Source organism: Plutella xylostella, chromosome 8 (assembly GCF_932276165.1).
Source record: "Plutella xylostella chromosome 8, ilPluXylo3.1, whole genome shotgun sequence".
In the NCBI taxonomy this organism is placed as follows: Eukaryota; Metazoa; Arthropoda; class Insecta; order Lepidoptera; family Plutellidae; genus Plutella; species Plutella xylostella.
The window spans coordinates 7402831-7417150 of record NC_063988.1 but is presented as its reverse complement, the minus strand read 5'-3'; the positions used below and the strand labels follow the sequence as shown (position 1 = coordinate 7417150).

Here is a 14320-nt window from a genome sequence, read left to right as displayed (position 1 = left end):
TATAGTTATCTGGAAGTTATTACTTTTAGTACTGAAGGGCGCCGATTGAATGTGTCCTTTGTTTTTCTTTATTTTTCTAGTGATCATCATTTATTCCATACCAATATTCATGTAATTTTTGCACCCTCGACATCATCTCACACGAATATAATAATCTCCAGAGTTAAATTAACTTACAATATTTTACTTAGTTATGATAGTATGTGTGAATATTGAGAGAGAAAATTGAAAATGTAGGGGCTGATTAAAAACAGTTATTTACTGAAACTTTAAATGACTGAGGTCTATATTAGAATGGGTTAAATATACAACACATGCATTGTAAAAAATATAATAGGTACTCCATTGTAAGCTCCCATTTAATACGTAAACAACAGTAAGTATCTAGAAGGTGTGTCCCGCATATACAAGACTACTACGCTATAGTATGACGCCACGCCACCCCGCTTTTGTGCCTTCGGTATCTCGACTAGATAGAAGCTACCTACATTTCCAGTTTTATACAATTTACATATTGTTTTTAAGTTATAAGGCACGTCTGCACTGTGGTTTAAAACTGGGGCTCTCAAAACGTATGTATGAGTTTAGAATTTAAGATAACTTTTGCAATTACAAAATAGTGTTATAAGCATAGGAAGGCGCAAGAGAGGAAGACCAAGAAAGACGTGGCTTAATTGCGTGAAAGAAAATATGAGAGAGTGTGGGGTGAATGAGGATAGGGAAAAATGGCGTGACATGACCAACAAAGCCGACCCTAAATAAGGATAAGGCAAGGAAGAAGAAGAAGAAGAAGCATTGAACTAATATTCTAGTACCTAATATTAGAGTTCAATGGTTATAGGGCATATAATTAATTCTACCACAATATAGCATGACTTGAACTTACCATACCTAAGTATATGTAATGTCTTCCCTACATAATTTAAAAACTATGGTAGCTTCTGATCTGCCCTAAAATTGTTTAGTTCTTGTACTTACTTCAAAATAGTATTTGAAAAACCTTTATATTCCTATCTAGGTACATAGTAGTTAAATGCGACACACAGTGTTAAACCACTGTAATTGAAAATATAAATTATTTTAGTTTTAACACTACTTTGGTGTTTTCTTAGAAGCTTTTCCAAACTTATATGTGGTCGCAGCCTAAGGGGACTTGTTTTGAGCTATATTTATAAGATTCATTTGAATATCATATATAAAGCCCAAGATACCAGTTTGTGGGTCATTTCTGTGGGAAACTACGTTTAACACAACAGTGTTTTACAGAAGAAAGGAGAGTTTATTAACTGAAACTTTGTGTGATAATGGTAAGTGTATTGTTTTTTTTTATATTAGTCAAGTAAGTAGTTATTCATTCTATGTGATAGACCACTAAACACCTCACATATAAGTGAGTACATTATATATCTTTTAAAGTACCATTCCTGTAATCCCAGATAAACACGGAAACAAAAAGGAAGGCCTACAAAAAATCTATGAACCAAGTCTGGTCGACAAAAAATAATGATACAATCTCGCCCCTAAACTCATATTCTATCATCGGTCCTTCTGTTACCTGTTACTGTATTCCTGTATACCAACTTCTCACTATAACAAGAAATGGAAATATATCTTAGTAGGTATATTAATTATTTCTTACAGACATCATACACAGACAAGGGAAAGAAACCAGAAAACGGAAAATTCGTAGCATTCGACCACCTCACCTTCTGGGTTTCCAACGCGAAGCAAGTAAGTATATTTATTTATAATATCTTATAAACATTTTACTTTATTTTACCTTCTACATCTTTACACAAGCTACAAAGGCTCTAGTCTTTAGATGTTCGGTTTTAGCCGCCCGTGTATTCATCACAACTTATCACGTCCCCACTACTTTGGCACGAGTCTCCATAATATCCAAATTTAAAATAAGTTCCTACCTAGATAATATTCCTTGGTTGATTCTTTCATGGAGAACCTAACCTACGATAATACATTAATTAATTCACATGATATCACTGAATAATAAATTATTGTCAAACATCAATAATAGAAAACTGGTCTTCGGAAAGAAACAACCTGAATGACCTTCAGCAGAACAACCCGTTGTTATAAATACTAAAATTATACATAGTTCTGTACTAATTATGTATTTATATATTCACCAGGCAGCCAGTTACTATGTGACGAGGTTTGGGTTCGAGCCTCTGGCCTACCGGGGCCTGGAGACTGGGTCCAGGCAGACATCGGCGTATGCTGTGCGTTTGAATAAGGTGAGTTCAAGCCTTCAGACTTCAGAAGCCTTTTGCAAAGTTTTGATGCGTAATTGGGAGCAGTAAGCTATATGCAAGGGAGATCCCTTTTTAGATAGAGATGTATCGATGTAGTTAAGTTGTTTAATGAACGTCCCAACATAATGTCACCGTGCTTAACGCGAATCGAAATATTTTTCCCAACGTTGATAAAGATGCCATGCAACCGGGGCTGAAGACGTGAAAAAAGTATTCCATCGCATCCGTCGTTCCTTGCCGTGCGAGGAATTCTGAACGATATAAATGATGCTTATTTGTGTGACTATGATGCAACTCTTGTTGTTCTATGTAGATTAACTAATTAATTTACATTGCGTTTTGCTTTAATAGTTTAATCTTCACCATTGGATACAAACTCCTCGTTTTATTTACAGATAGTGTTCGTCCTCCAAGCCCAGTATGAGCCTGAAGAGACGGCTTTCGCCAAGGAGGTGGCGTTCCACGGGGATTTCGTGAAAGATATTGCATTTACCGTGGAGAACCTCGACTACATCGTAGAATACGCCAAGAAGCAAGGCGCCAAAGTCGTTAAGGACATTTGGGAAGAAAAGGACGAGAATGGCGTCGTCCGAATGGCTGTGTTGAAAACTGTAAGTTTTTAGATACGTTTTTTGCCACAACTTGCCTAATAAAGCTCCAATAATACATAATAAAAATAATGGTATAAGTTTTAGATAAACTACAACCACATTTATTACGTTACTAATTACTAGGTATCTTAGCTATAGTGTATCCAATCTCACTATTAAATTTCTTACAGTACGGCGACAACACACACACGTTGATAGACAGATCAAAATACAAGGGGTCTTTCTTACCTGGATACCAACTGCTGCCAGCAGATCCAATCAAAAAGTTCTTGTGAGTATAAAATTTCGATTTACCAACGCTATAGTACCCACCTACTTTAGTAAAATAAAAAAGGGTAGGTACCTACATAGTTTTTCTTTTCCTCCTTGAAAATTCTATTCCGAACTTTCTTTCCGCGCACCCGTTGATGTCTTTTGTATGGCGTAGTTATTTCGTAACCGTAAAAGGATGTCACTAATACTACCATTGCGGTAAAAATATTTAGCGGTCATTTCGTGAAATCTGTTTCAAAATATGAGTGGATAGGTAAAGCTATGATTATGTATATGATTGGTGGTTGGCATGATGAGATTGGCCAAAATTCTTATCTAAGTGAATAATATTCGTTTTGTTTTTGTCTTCAGACCAAAAGTGGAGATAAACTTCATAGACCACGTAGTGGGCAACCAACCGGATCACCAGATGGAGGCGGCGGCCTCCTGGTACGAGCGCTGTCTGCAGTTCCACAGGTAACTACTACAACGACTAAAGATACATTGGACTTCAAAAGAAAGCGTTTTTTTTTCTTTGTGTTATCCTAATCCTAACTAATATTATAAATGCGAAAGTAACTGTGTCTGTCTGTCTGTCTGTTACTCTTTCACGCCAAAACTACTGAACGGATTTGAATGAAATTTGGTATACATACGATCTAGACCCTGGGAAAGAACATAGGCTACTTTTTATCCCGGAATTCCCACGGGAAAACTTTTTAAGGCGAAGCGAAGCGCGGGAACAGCTAGTTTTCCATAAATGAGAATCTTTTAAGGTTTGGATGAAACATTGTGTAGGTACTTACCTTATGTCTGCTGTACCTATATCACCAAGTAGCGCTTTTATTCAGGATAGATAGGGTAAGGGTAACCATAAATATTATGTCAAGTACCCTCAGTTTGTCCTGATACACCAATTTAACACATCTTAAGGGAAGTGGTCGAAGGCTTGGCCTGTTAGAATCCCTTCCACGACAGAAACAAAACTGGTTGCGGCTGCCCTCGATCGCACAAGGGAAAACCTATGTTCAGCAGTGGAGGTCCTATGACTGAGATGATGATGATAATATGTTTATAATAATACATATTAATTATAAAAAGTGATGAATTCGTCGGCTTTCGCATAACTCATGCCTGCTTTCATAACTCTTTCCCCTTCCACCACAGATTCTGGTCAGTAGACGACAAGCAGGTCTGCACAGAATACTCCGCTCTCCGCTCTGTCGTGATGGCGAACTACGAGGAGACCGTCAAACTGCCCATCAACGAGCCAGCTGAAGGGAAGAAGAAGAGCCAGATCCAGGAGTACGTGGAGTATCACGGGGGAGCTGGAGTGCAGCATATTGCGCTGAACACTGAGGATATTATTAGTGCTGTGAGTAGTCGATTAGTCGTCGTTTTGAGTTGTGTGATAAGTAGTCGATACCTTCTACCGGGCGTCATAGTTGTTTTATTTGCCTTCTGCCGCTTAGAAACAGTGTAAAATGCAAAACTCTTTCTTGGAAGTGGCTTTTATGGCCGGCTGAGTCCTATAGTGCTCCTCGTTAAAAGAGTAGTCAGCAGTTACTTATAAAGGTTGTAAGTGCTGTGTGTCCAGCAGTGGATGATTTGGACTGATGATAATAAAGTTTCGTGTATGTTTCTGTTGTGTTGTGACAAACATGAATACTTAATAGGATCTTTTTTTTACCCTTTAACTTCCTTACCTTTACTACTTAAACTCTTGATAAATACCCTACCGACTCTTATCTTATCTCAAACATTTTCAAAATCCACAGGTAGAAAACCTGCGCGCTCGCGGCGTGGAATTCCTCTCCATTCCTTCCAAATACTACACCCTGATCCGGGAACAACTCAAGCACAGTGCGGTGAGGGTCGCAGAGAGTGTGGATGAACTGGAGCGCCTCAACATCCTCATTGACTATGATGAGGAGGGGTACCTGCTGCAGATCTTTACCAAGAACACGCAGGACCGGCCCACGTTGTTTATTGAGGTTATTCAGCGGAGGAATCATAATGTAAGTGGAGCTTTGCTAGGTTTTCAGTGCAGTAAGAACGCGTGTGAATTAAATAGGTTTTGACATTTTTAAGAAGTAAATAGGTTTCGAATTTAGAGCTGTCTGGCGTTACAGAAAGCTAATTTACAAAAACGTGTTTTGTTTTTGATAGCATGGTAATTTCTAATTTCATTTTAATCTAGGTAGCTATGTACTGGAAAATTAAAATAACTTGCATTATATATTATTACTATTTAGGTATTTTAAAAACAGCTATGCGGTATGTAATGATTAGAGATGCCACGAATATTCGGCAAGTATTCGGTATTCGGCCTATTCGGCCAGTTTTTTCAGTATTCGGTATTCGGCCGAATAGTAAGTAGTATTCGGCCGAATACCGAATACTTAAAAAAGTAGAAAATATCTTACAAAAGGGAATAAAAAAACAATACGATTAACGTAACATTTCACTATCAAACAATCATTAATTACGAAAACCTGAATACAACATCAGTATTTTTTATATTTAAAATTAATTAAAGGCAAATTGTGATGAATAATGACAAGTTTATCGGCATTTGTTCGTAAGAGACGGTGGCACTTTTCTTCATAAAATATACGATACCTGCTACTGAGACACAGGTATTTTTTAACATAATATATAAGGTTCCGCTACTGATTAGAGTTGGTTGACCACCAGTTGTACGGATCTGCCGTAAGATAAAGAGGAGAGTATACCTTCGCGATTCTAGCGAAATAGGTATTTAGGAAAACATTTTCTATCGCTTGTACTCTCATGCCCCGGGCACGGGTGCGATAGAGATGCACTGCAGCTCGCGACTGATAATAGGTACTTTTCTTGATGAAATTCTGGTTTCCGGAGAAAACTTTTTACACTAATTAAATATCAACCATTCTCTTTGATTTTGATGTCAATCGCTTCAGCATAATATAAATTAGGTTTATAGCTTTTGCTTTAAAAGAAAAAAAAAAAAAAAAATATTGTTATTGTCCAACAAACGGTTTGATTCAACAAAGTTTTTATCACAAAAATTAAGTTATTTGAGGTGCCTATAAGTTTGAATCTATAGAAAATTTTGAAAAAAGAAAAAGCTATAAACCTAGTTATTCCTTGTCTCAACAACATACAAAAAAATCATGGAGATTGGATAATATTTAGTAGTAGTAAAACGTTTTCTCTTTTTGTATGGACGAGCAAGTGGTATACGATGGTCTTAAGAAGAACATTCTTTAAGTAAAATTTCAACTTATTGAAAAACTAGATCACCTGCCGAATATTCGGTGGCCGAATATTCGGTATTCGGCTGAGAGCGCCGGCCGAATATTCGGTATTCGGTATTCGGCCAAATCACTATTCGTGGCAACACTAGTAATGATATACTTACCTAATTATGTATCCTTCCATTTACAGGGTTTTGGAGCTGGAAACTTCAAGACACTGTTCGAATCCCTCGAGTTGGAACAAGAGAAACGAGGAAACCTATGAGACTTAAAATACTAAAGAAGAAACTTTCAGAAAATGTATCGAAATGAAATAAGTTAATTACAGTAATTACTGAATATTATGTTCTGTTTTTTCATATTTTATACTTGTGTTGTAATTTTACGCAGTTCAAAATAAAACATATGATTTAATAAAGAGTATCACTTTAATGAATTGTTTGATTATCGTTTAAAGATACACAATTTTAAGTGTAACACTCATTAGATCTTGGGGAAATACCGACATACTATTTACATAGAATACCAGGCCAAACAAAAATGCGCACGATACAAAATAGTCAAATTTCAATAAAAATAAATATTAAAACCTCCTTCATAATGTCATAAATCTAAAATACGAAACAGCACCAAACTTTGCTTAAAATTGCGAGGAAACATAAATAATTGTTTTATGATTACAAATGTATAAGTATAAAATGATAGTGCCGGCACATTAGGTCATTTGCTTTCTATTTTTGCCTGTAGAGTCTGACAATCAAAGAAATTTTCCAAATGCATTAATTGTTTACTCTCGAGTAATGTTTAAAAACATTGATCATTCTGAATGAATTCCTTTTACGTATGCCTAATTTGTGTAACTGAACAAAAGTCTACACTTTCGAGATACATTGAGTAAACTAACAACCAAGTTACTGTTTTTACTCTTGTTACGACCCACGAGCACTTTAAGTAATATTGATAAAAATAAAACATACGTAATCTTCCCAGTTGTAAATGTAAATATCACGTTGCTAAACCAATGGTAATTTCAACGAAGCAACGAAAAAGATAAATACGTACCGACATTTATCTGAATAAAGTCGGTGAAACTAATGCAATGCACTTGGTATTATGTACAAACTATAACTTAACACATCCGTGAATGGACACTACAAGTTGAATACCAAAATAATTATAAATGGAAGCTTTTTCAATGATTTCTATGATTTTAAAAAACGTGACACAAAAACATGTCAGAAATTTCGCGATAACCAATTCAACTGTAGATTTATCCTTTTACAATTTTCTTTGTTTTAATATTCAAACCAATGAATGAATAGGCAGAAGTATAATCTGGATGACCCGCATACCACTTCCCACAGGCTCTTAATACCAAGTGCACTACGTACGATACCTAATATCACCCACCAGTAGACTGCTTTAAAATCTCCAAACATTTGGATACAATTACAACATCAAACACACCAATTAGATATTCTCCTGCGACTCCAATTCCGTCCGTTTACCAAGACTACATAAATAGGTTATATTATTTAAAAAACATGAATAAACCTCTATATTTGACCTGTCATCAAAGTGCTGATGTCTGAATACTACTGATCGGCACAGTGAAATTAAGAAGCAGTGTAGTACGCTTTACGTTACCACCACTTATCCGCTGTACTCCGCACAGTGATATATTAGTCTAGTTAATTTAAAACACAATAATAGGGATATATCTAGGTGTATTATCCTAAGCCGTGCTGTCTGGTTCGAGGTCCTTGGCCTCCACCATCTCGAAGTCTCGTTCTGTGGAGGAGCGCTGGCTGTTCTCGGAGTCTGATTCTGACTGCTTCTCGTTGGCCGGTGTCGGGGGGTCTTCTCTGCGAAAGGAAAAATATTCATGTTAAAGCTACTGCAATTCAATTACATACATGTATTGTTAGTTAAGAAGTGTAGGATGGGACGCCTGGACCGACAAACTTGAACGGGTAGAGGTAGAGGATACAGTGTTGTGGCGCTCTTTGGGGGAAGCCTATATCCAGCAGTGGACTATTACAAGCTGATGATGTAAATGTGGCTTCAAATATCATAAAATTGGCTTTTAGTAAGCTGGCGGCTTGTATTAATACATATGCAACTTTTTATCCTGGAATTCCACAGAAAAACCGTTTAAGGCACTCCTAGCTCGCCTGGTGTAGCTAGTGTAATTATAATTATTATCCAGATTGTATATCAACTAACTTGGCCGTATCGCCCCCGCCCGCCTCGGCCGCCGGCGCCGCCGCCTCCTGCGGCTTCTGTTCTTCCTTCACGAGCGGCCGCTTCTCCTCCTCGTCGTCGGAATGTTTCTCCTTCTTCTTCTTCTTCTTGCTTTTAGACGCTTTCTCGCTCTCCGAGCCGGGGCCGCGGTATTCGTACTGCGGAATGAAAGATTTATTGATAAAATTGGTAAAAAAATAAAATATTTTTAAGATACATTCAACCACGCTTTCGTTTTATTGTATAAATGGCGATTACTATCTAATCGGCCGCAAAGTTGTATTGCACAGTCAAGCCAGACCCCTGGACTTTCCTAAGGCAACTTTTCATTTGTTCCAAACACGTGACAATGGGTCTAGCATCGGTACCTAAACTACCAAGGTGGATTTTTACCAAATGTGAAATGTATTTTAGTCGTCTGTCAAACCACCACGCACAGCACTGAGCCACCGCCGCCTCAATACTGTCGCTTACATACTATCACTTACGGTATAAAAGGCGCACCATTTTTTCTACGCGTGATGCTGTTTAGGATCAATTGTGATACGTAGCGCTACAATAGCGGCGTTTATTGACGCGTGCGCTACAGTAACTATACGAAATTGGCGGATGGACTGCGCTATCTCACTAAAAGAGTTTTTATCTGTGTTTTACTGATATCATAACTCACATGGTAAAGTGGCCAAAAAGATGCCACGAAGCCGACGTCCTCAGTGAGGTTGGGCAGCAGCCACAGGTGGTGCCGCGCCAGGGTCAGCACCCACACGCAGCAGAACACCACCACACGGAGCCGCCGCCGCTTCAATACTGTCTCAATACTGCTAACATACTGTTACTTACGGTATAGCGGGCGCACCATTTTTTCTGCTAGCGACGCTGTTTTGCGCTATAATAGCGGCGTTTATTGACGCGTGCGCTTTAGAAACTGTAGAAAAATGGCGGACGGACAGAGCTATCTCTCTAAAAGCGTAGCTTTGTCTATACTGCCTCTTAAACCTGTATTTTTTGTTACATTTCGATATAACTCACATGGTAAAGCGGCCAGAAAGAAGCCACAAAGCCGACGTCCTCAGTGAGGTTGGGCAGCAGCCACAGGTGGTGCCGCGCCAGGGTCAGCACCCACACGCAGCAGAACACCACCACTCGAAGCACGGCCAGCGCTATGATGAGCACGAGGAAGCCGGCGGCCGCTATGCTTAGGTAGTATACGCCTTTTCTGTAAGGGAGAGTTTTTGGAGGTTAGATTTAGATGAGCGAAAGAGACGGATAGATAAAATGGGTCTGTATTTTAGTGATTAAGCTCCGCTTCAATGCCTCGGGCTACCGGTAGCATAGCATTTGAGTCTAGGAGCTTTTAGGTAGAGGAATTGGTTTGTTTCTGGTTATAACAAAACTTTTATTTTACCTATTAATACAGATTGCACGGAGACCAATGTATAGGCACATAACTTTGACGATAGCAGGTATAATGCCTTGATCATGCATCTCATGGGCATTGGGTATGGGCAAGGCTTATAATCTGACTGTGGAAGACAAAATACCCAGTAGTGCCACGGGATATAGGATAGGACCCAAACAACAAGTAAATAAAGTCATTACCTCACAGTAGCGGGCCACAGCGGGAACATGCACACGGCCACCGTCCCCAGCACCAGCAGGAACCCGCACAGCCAGTAGTACCACGGCACAGGACAATGAACCTAAACACCTGCGACACAAGGTGCATACCTGACAGTAGCGGGCCACAGCACAGCCAGTAGTACCACGGCACAGGACAATGAACCTAAACACCTGCGACACAAGGTGCATACCTGACAGTGGCGGGCCATAGCGGGAACATGCACACGGCCACGGTCCCCAGCACCAGCAGGAACCCGCACAGCCAGTAGTACCACGGCATCGGGTCGTACAGCCACACGTACGCGTCCATCGTGTCTAGGAACACCTGGAATTTAAAATATTTATACTTGAAGATTATGTTGTGTTGATTCAGATGAATGTATTTTGCGCGAAAGTTTACAAACAGTACATAGTTTTAAGTACGGTTAAAATGATTGTAAAAACATGCACTAAATGAAAAGTACATTTATAATGACCATAAATGCATAGATGCCTTGCTATGGCAGTATAAAGTATAAAATACATATATAGTTTAAATGCCGACATTAGCTTCTGCAACTCAGCGTTACCTACACAGTTTTAAATACTTTGCTTTAGAACCTCTTACATTTTAAGTGACAAAACCGCGCGGCATGAGCGCATCCCAAATTATCTTTTTATCATTCGTTCATAATTGCACATGCACAGGTTGGCCATTTCGGTCAAGTTACGTGGTAATGTAGTAGGAATTGTATGTTACCTGTTCTAAATGCATCTCCAGTCGTATCTTGCGCTTCTTCTTTTCTTTCTCTTTGGCATCTTTTTGCTCCTGCGGACAAGATAACAATACGGTTAGTCAGTTTGAATGCCAGTGACTGAGATATGCTCCAGCGAATATTGGTAAGAAGTAAATAGTTTTGAGACGAGTAGACACAGTAAAAGATATCGAGAACATCAAAGTGTTGTATCCTCTGAATTACTCATTTCATTATTCCGTCGTTTCGTAAATGATTCGGTTTAAAATTCGCAAATCTGCGTAAAAACGGAAGTTTCATATGATTCCGGTATCGCTAGAAAAGTATCACTTTCCGCCCATGAGAGCGGAAATATTTTGTTCAGAGTGAAAATTTATCAGTGGTTATTGCTGTTAATTTACCTTTCCGTCAGCGTTCTTGTCATCTTTCTCGTCTCCGCTCTTGCTAGCCTTTTCAATCTCTTTCTCCTTTTTCTTCGATTTGCCCCTGAGTTCTTGCTCGCTCACTGGAACCTGAAAATACATAGAATGCTATAATTATTTAACTGAAATCAGACGAATTATTTAACTGAAATCAAACTGTAAAACCTACTGATTGTCATTCAGGGAGTTGTAATATTAAGCCGAAAGAAGGTGTATTTGGGAGTCATTCTGAAAACTTTTGTTCTACGCCTTTTTGAAATTCCATGAAGAAGCTAAATTTAATTCGCTCGGTCTACCTACACTCATTACGCCCGCACCTCGAAAAGTACCTAAAACAGCCCTCTTCACATTGAGCGCGTTACAAGAATTGAACCATGCCACTCGACAATAAATCCTACTAATATTATAAAGGCGAAAGTTTGTGAGTATATGGGTGTATTTTTGTTACGTCTTCACGCCATAACGGCTAAACCGATTTTAACGAAATTTGGTATGGAGATAGCTGACACCCTGGATTAACACATAGGCTCGCGGAATTCCCACGGGTAAACTTTTTAAGGCGAAGCGAAGCCGCCGGAAATCGCTAGTACAGTATAAACGGGCTTACCTTCTTAGCCCTGTGGAACAGCTTGTGCAGCAGCATCTGATGCAGGAAGTCGGTCACGTCATGCCGCGTCGTGAACAGCGGCGTCTTGCCCGACGCCCACTTCGACGTCAGCAGCGCGTCTACCGCCTTCACACCTGGAAGTAGGGGTTTGTAAGCTTTTGTTATAGTTGGTATGGTTTGATATAGTTGGTATTACATATACATACATATGCACTCACGACTGTAATCCCCGAAGGGGTATAGTCAGAGGTTGCCCACAAGCGAGAGGACGAGGCCTTATCCATGGTATTAAACTTATAATAATAATTTAATAGTTTAGCGAACTTTATAGACACCAGCTGCTTATTTATTTTTGATTGAATTCTGATTTAGACCAGTTAATTAGATGAACTAGAAATTTAATCACTTAGGCAAATGCAAGGACAGGAACCTTGGGAGAGGGCCATCCATAGACGATACATTTTTTTTACTTTTTCGGGCATGCTATTGTTGTATTTATTAAGTTACTCCAATATTATAATGGAAGGGGCAAAACGTAAGAAGCATTGCGTTACTAATTAATACAATAACATTATGCTACGCATAAAAACAAATCTAGTGAAACCAATCGCTTACAGAGTAAAACGTATCAATATTCGATAGGTTAGTGATAACCTACATAAGATAGAGGTCAAAGAGTCATGGAATCATAACATTGTACATAGAAATAACAAGCTTAAAAAATACTACAGTGTAAGAAATTATGACTTATCAACACTTATGCACCCTGAACACTAAATTGAACAATTAAAACTCGAAATTGCGCTATCAGCAGAAAACGCGAACTTGTTTTGATAACGATTTCGGATTCAAAATGTATTGAATTTGACACTAATAACTTCGTAAATGTTATGCCCTTGCATCACGAATGTAGTGAAATATCTCACCTCTGCGTTAAATGAGAAACGGCTCGCTCTATCGAGTGCATTCAGAAACCCCAAAATAAACGAAATACGAGACACAATATTTATAGAAATGCATAGGAATAGCCACAGTTTTGAAATACTTTCCACTCAGCACGCTAGTCGTTAGCTACGTACTGTTTAAAATTAGGTTTCATCTTATTTTATCACTTTTCAGGCAATAACTATGCTTGATAATTTGAGATGACTACAATACATAGACCTTATAAACTTTGTGCTATTGAGTTTGATAATATAGATCTGAAAAACTCCAAGCATTATGTTTTTCTGGGAATTTAACGTCGATAATACTGCACCTAATTGTGAATTCATATTTTGAAATGTTACATCTGCTAACTACCTTTAAGGAATACAAAAGATTATACGCAACTAGTTGCCGCGAAAGAATGAGAATGAAAATCCACCTGATTGCAAAACTCAGTTGTCCGTGATGATGATGATATTTTTATTTTGGAAGGCGCTTTTGGTACACTCAGAAATAGACAATCATGTTGGTTAATGGTCGTCCACACTATACCTACTATACAGGGTGTTGCAAAAAGGATATACTAAGCCGAAACCGAAACCTTCGTGTGCAGCATGGTATATCTAAGCCCGAAAATGAAATCAGAATTTCTAAATTCGCGCACATGTAGGTTTCGGCTTAGTATAACTATTATTAATATTGCAACACCCTTTATACTAGTTATAGTGTGGACGACCATTAACCAACAAGATTGTCTATTTCTGAGTGTACCGAACTCTGGCTATACTCTAGTACGGGTAGTGGGACTTACCGGTGAAGTACTCGACATGGTGGTTGAGGAACTTGGTCTTCTTGGTGGGCACGTTGGCCTTCAGCCACTTGGCGACCGCGTACTCCGCCTTCGTGGGCTTCTCCGACTCCTGCTGCTCGCCGTACTCCTGGGAGGGACGGGAAATAAGGTGGTTTAGTTTAAAAAACTTTCAGATACTTGAAAAACACCGAGTAGGAAGACTGTTTGTGCGTTTATGACTCAAAGTTGGTGCTATCTACAGAAGAGCGTCCTTGTACCCTTGGTAAACCTACCGAGTGAATGGTGAGAATGGTGAGGCAGGATCCTCGGCCGATCCTCGACTCGACAGGTGAATAACATGTAAATTGACGGAGTGCTCGGCCGAGGATAATGTCTCGGCCAGTCTACTCGGTAGGTGTAATCAGGGTATTAATCCGGACCCTTGCTTAGTCGGTAATAAATATAAAGTAGGTACAACATGGCCTTGCTAATCGGCACAGGCAATAACAGACCCTAGGTAGATTGTCATCAGCAAAATTTTAAAACTTACAAAACTTTTATTGAAAATACCACGAGATTTGTAGTTTTTAGGACATATTTT

The 14320-nt window shown here is 38.9% G+C and overlaps 2 protein-coding genes across 5 annotated transcripts in view; one reads left to right on the top strand and one right to left on the bottom strand.

Moving 5' to 3' along the window:
- Window positions 1–1177: 1177 nt before the first annotated feature.
- LOC105385622 (4-hydroxyphenylpyruvate dioxygenase) lies at window positions 1178–6910 on the top strand. The gene is made up of 9 exons (XM_038114919.2): window positions 1178–1307; window positions 1642–1731; window positions 2151–2255; window positions 2669–2884; window positions 3055–3155; window positions 3509–3613; window positions 4304–4511; window positions 4915–5154; window positions 6566–6910. The coding sequence occupies exons 1-9, from the start codon at window positions 1305–1307 to the stop codon at window positions 6638–6640; spliced, it is 1143 nt and encodes a 380-aa protein (XP_037970847.2). The 5' UTR covers window positions 1178–1304; the 3' UTR covers window positions 6641–6910.
- The window catches only part of LOC105385621 (translocation protein SEC62), a 24904-nt gene continuing 17368 nt past the window's right edge, over window positions 6785–14320 (bottom strand). For 3 of the 4 annotated variants that reach the window (XM_038114921.2, XM_048622389.1, XM_038114920.2), the window contains 8 exons: window positions 13741–13867; window positions 12003–12136; window positions 11375–11485; window positions 10979–11047; window positions 10431–10564; window positions 9649–9835; window positions 8602–8777; window positions 6785–8240 (listed from right to left, as the gene is read on the bottom strand). In XM_038114921.2, the coding sequence (XP_037970849.2) occupies window positions 8111–8240; window positions 8602–8777; window positions 9649–9835; window positions 10431–10564; window positions 10979–11047; window positions 11375–11485; window positions 12003–12136; window positions 13741–13867 (1068 nt within the window). In that variant the 3' untranslated portion in view covers window positions 6785–8110. Of the gene's footprint in view, window positions 8241–8601; window positions 8778–9648; window positions 9836–10218; window positions 10300–10430; window positions 10565–10978; window positions 11048–11374; window positions 11486–12002; window positions 12137–13740; window positions 13868–14320 lie in introns of all 4 variants that reach the window. The other variant, XM_048622388.1, reaches the window with a different exon arrangement.

Bases quoted from the DNA above. Each gene is read 5' to 3' on its own strand.
- LOC105385622 (XM_038114919.2), top strand. The intron at 2,256-2,668 runs GTGAGTTCAAGC...TTTTATTTACAG, and splicing joins ATGCTGTGCGTTTGAATAAG to ATAGTGTTCGTCCTCCAAGC. The intron at 3,614-4,303 runs GTAACTACTACA...CTTCCACCACAG, and splicing joins CGCTGTCTGCAGTTCCACAG to ATTCTGGTCAGTAGACGACA.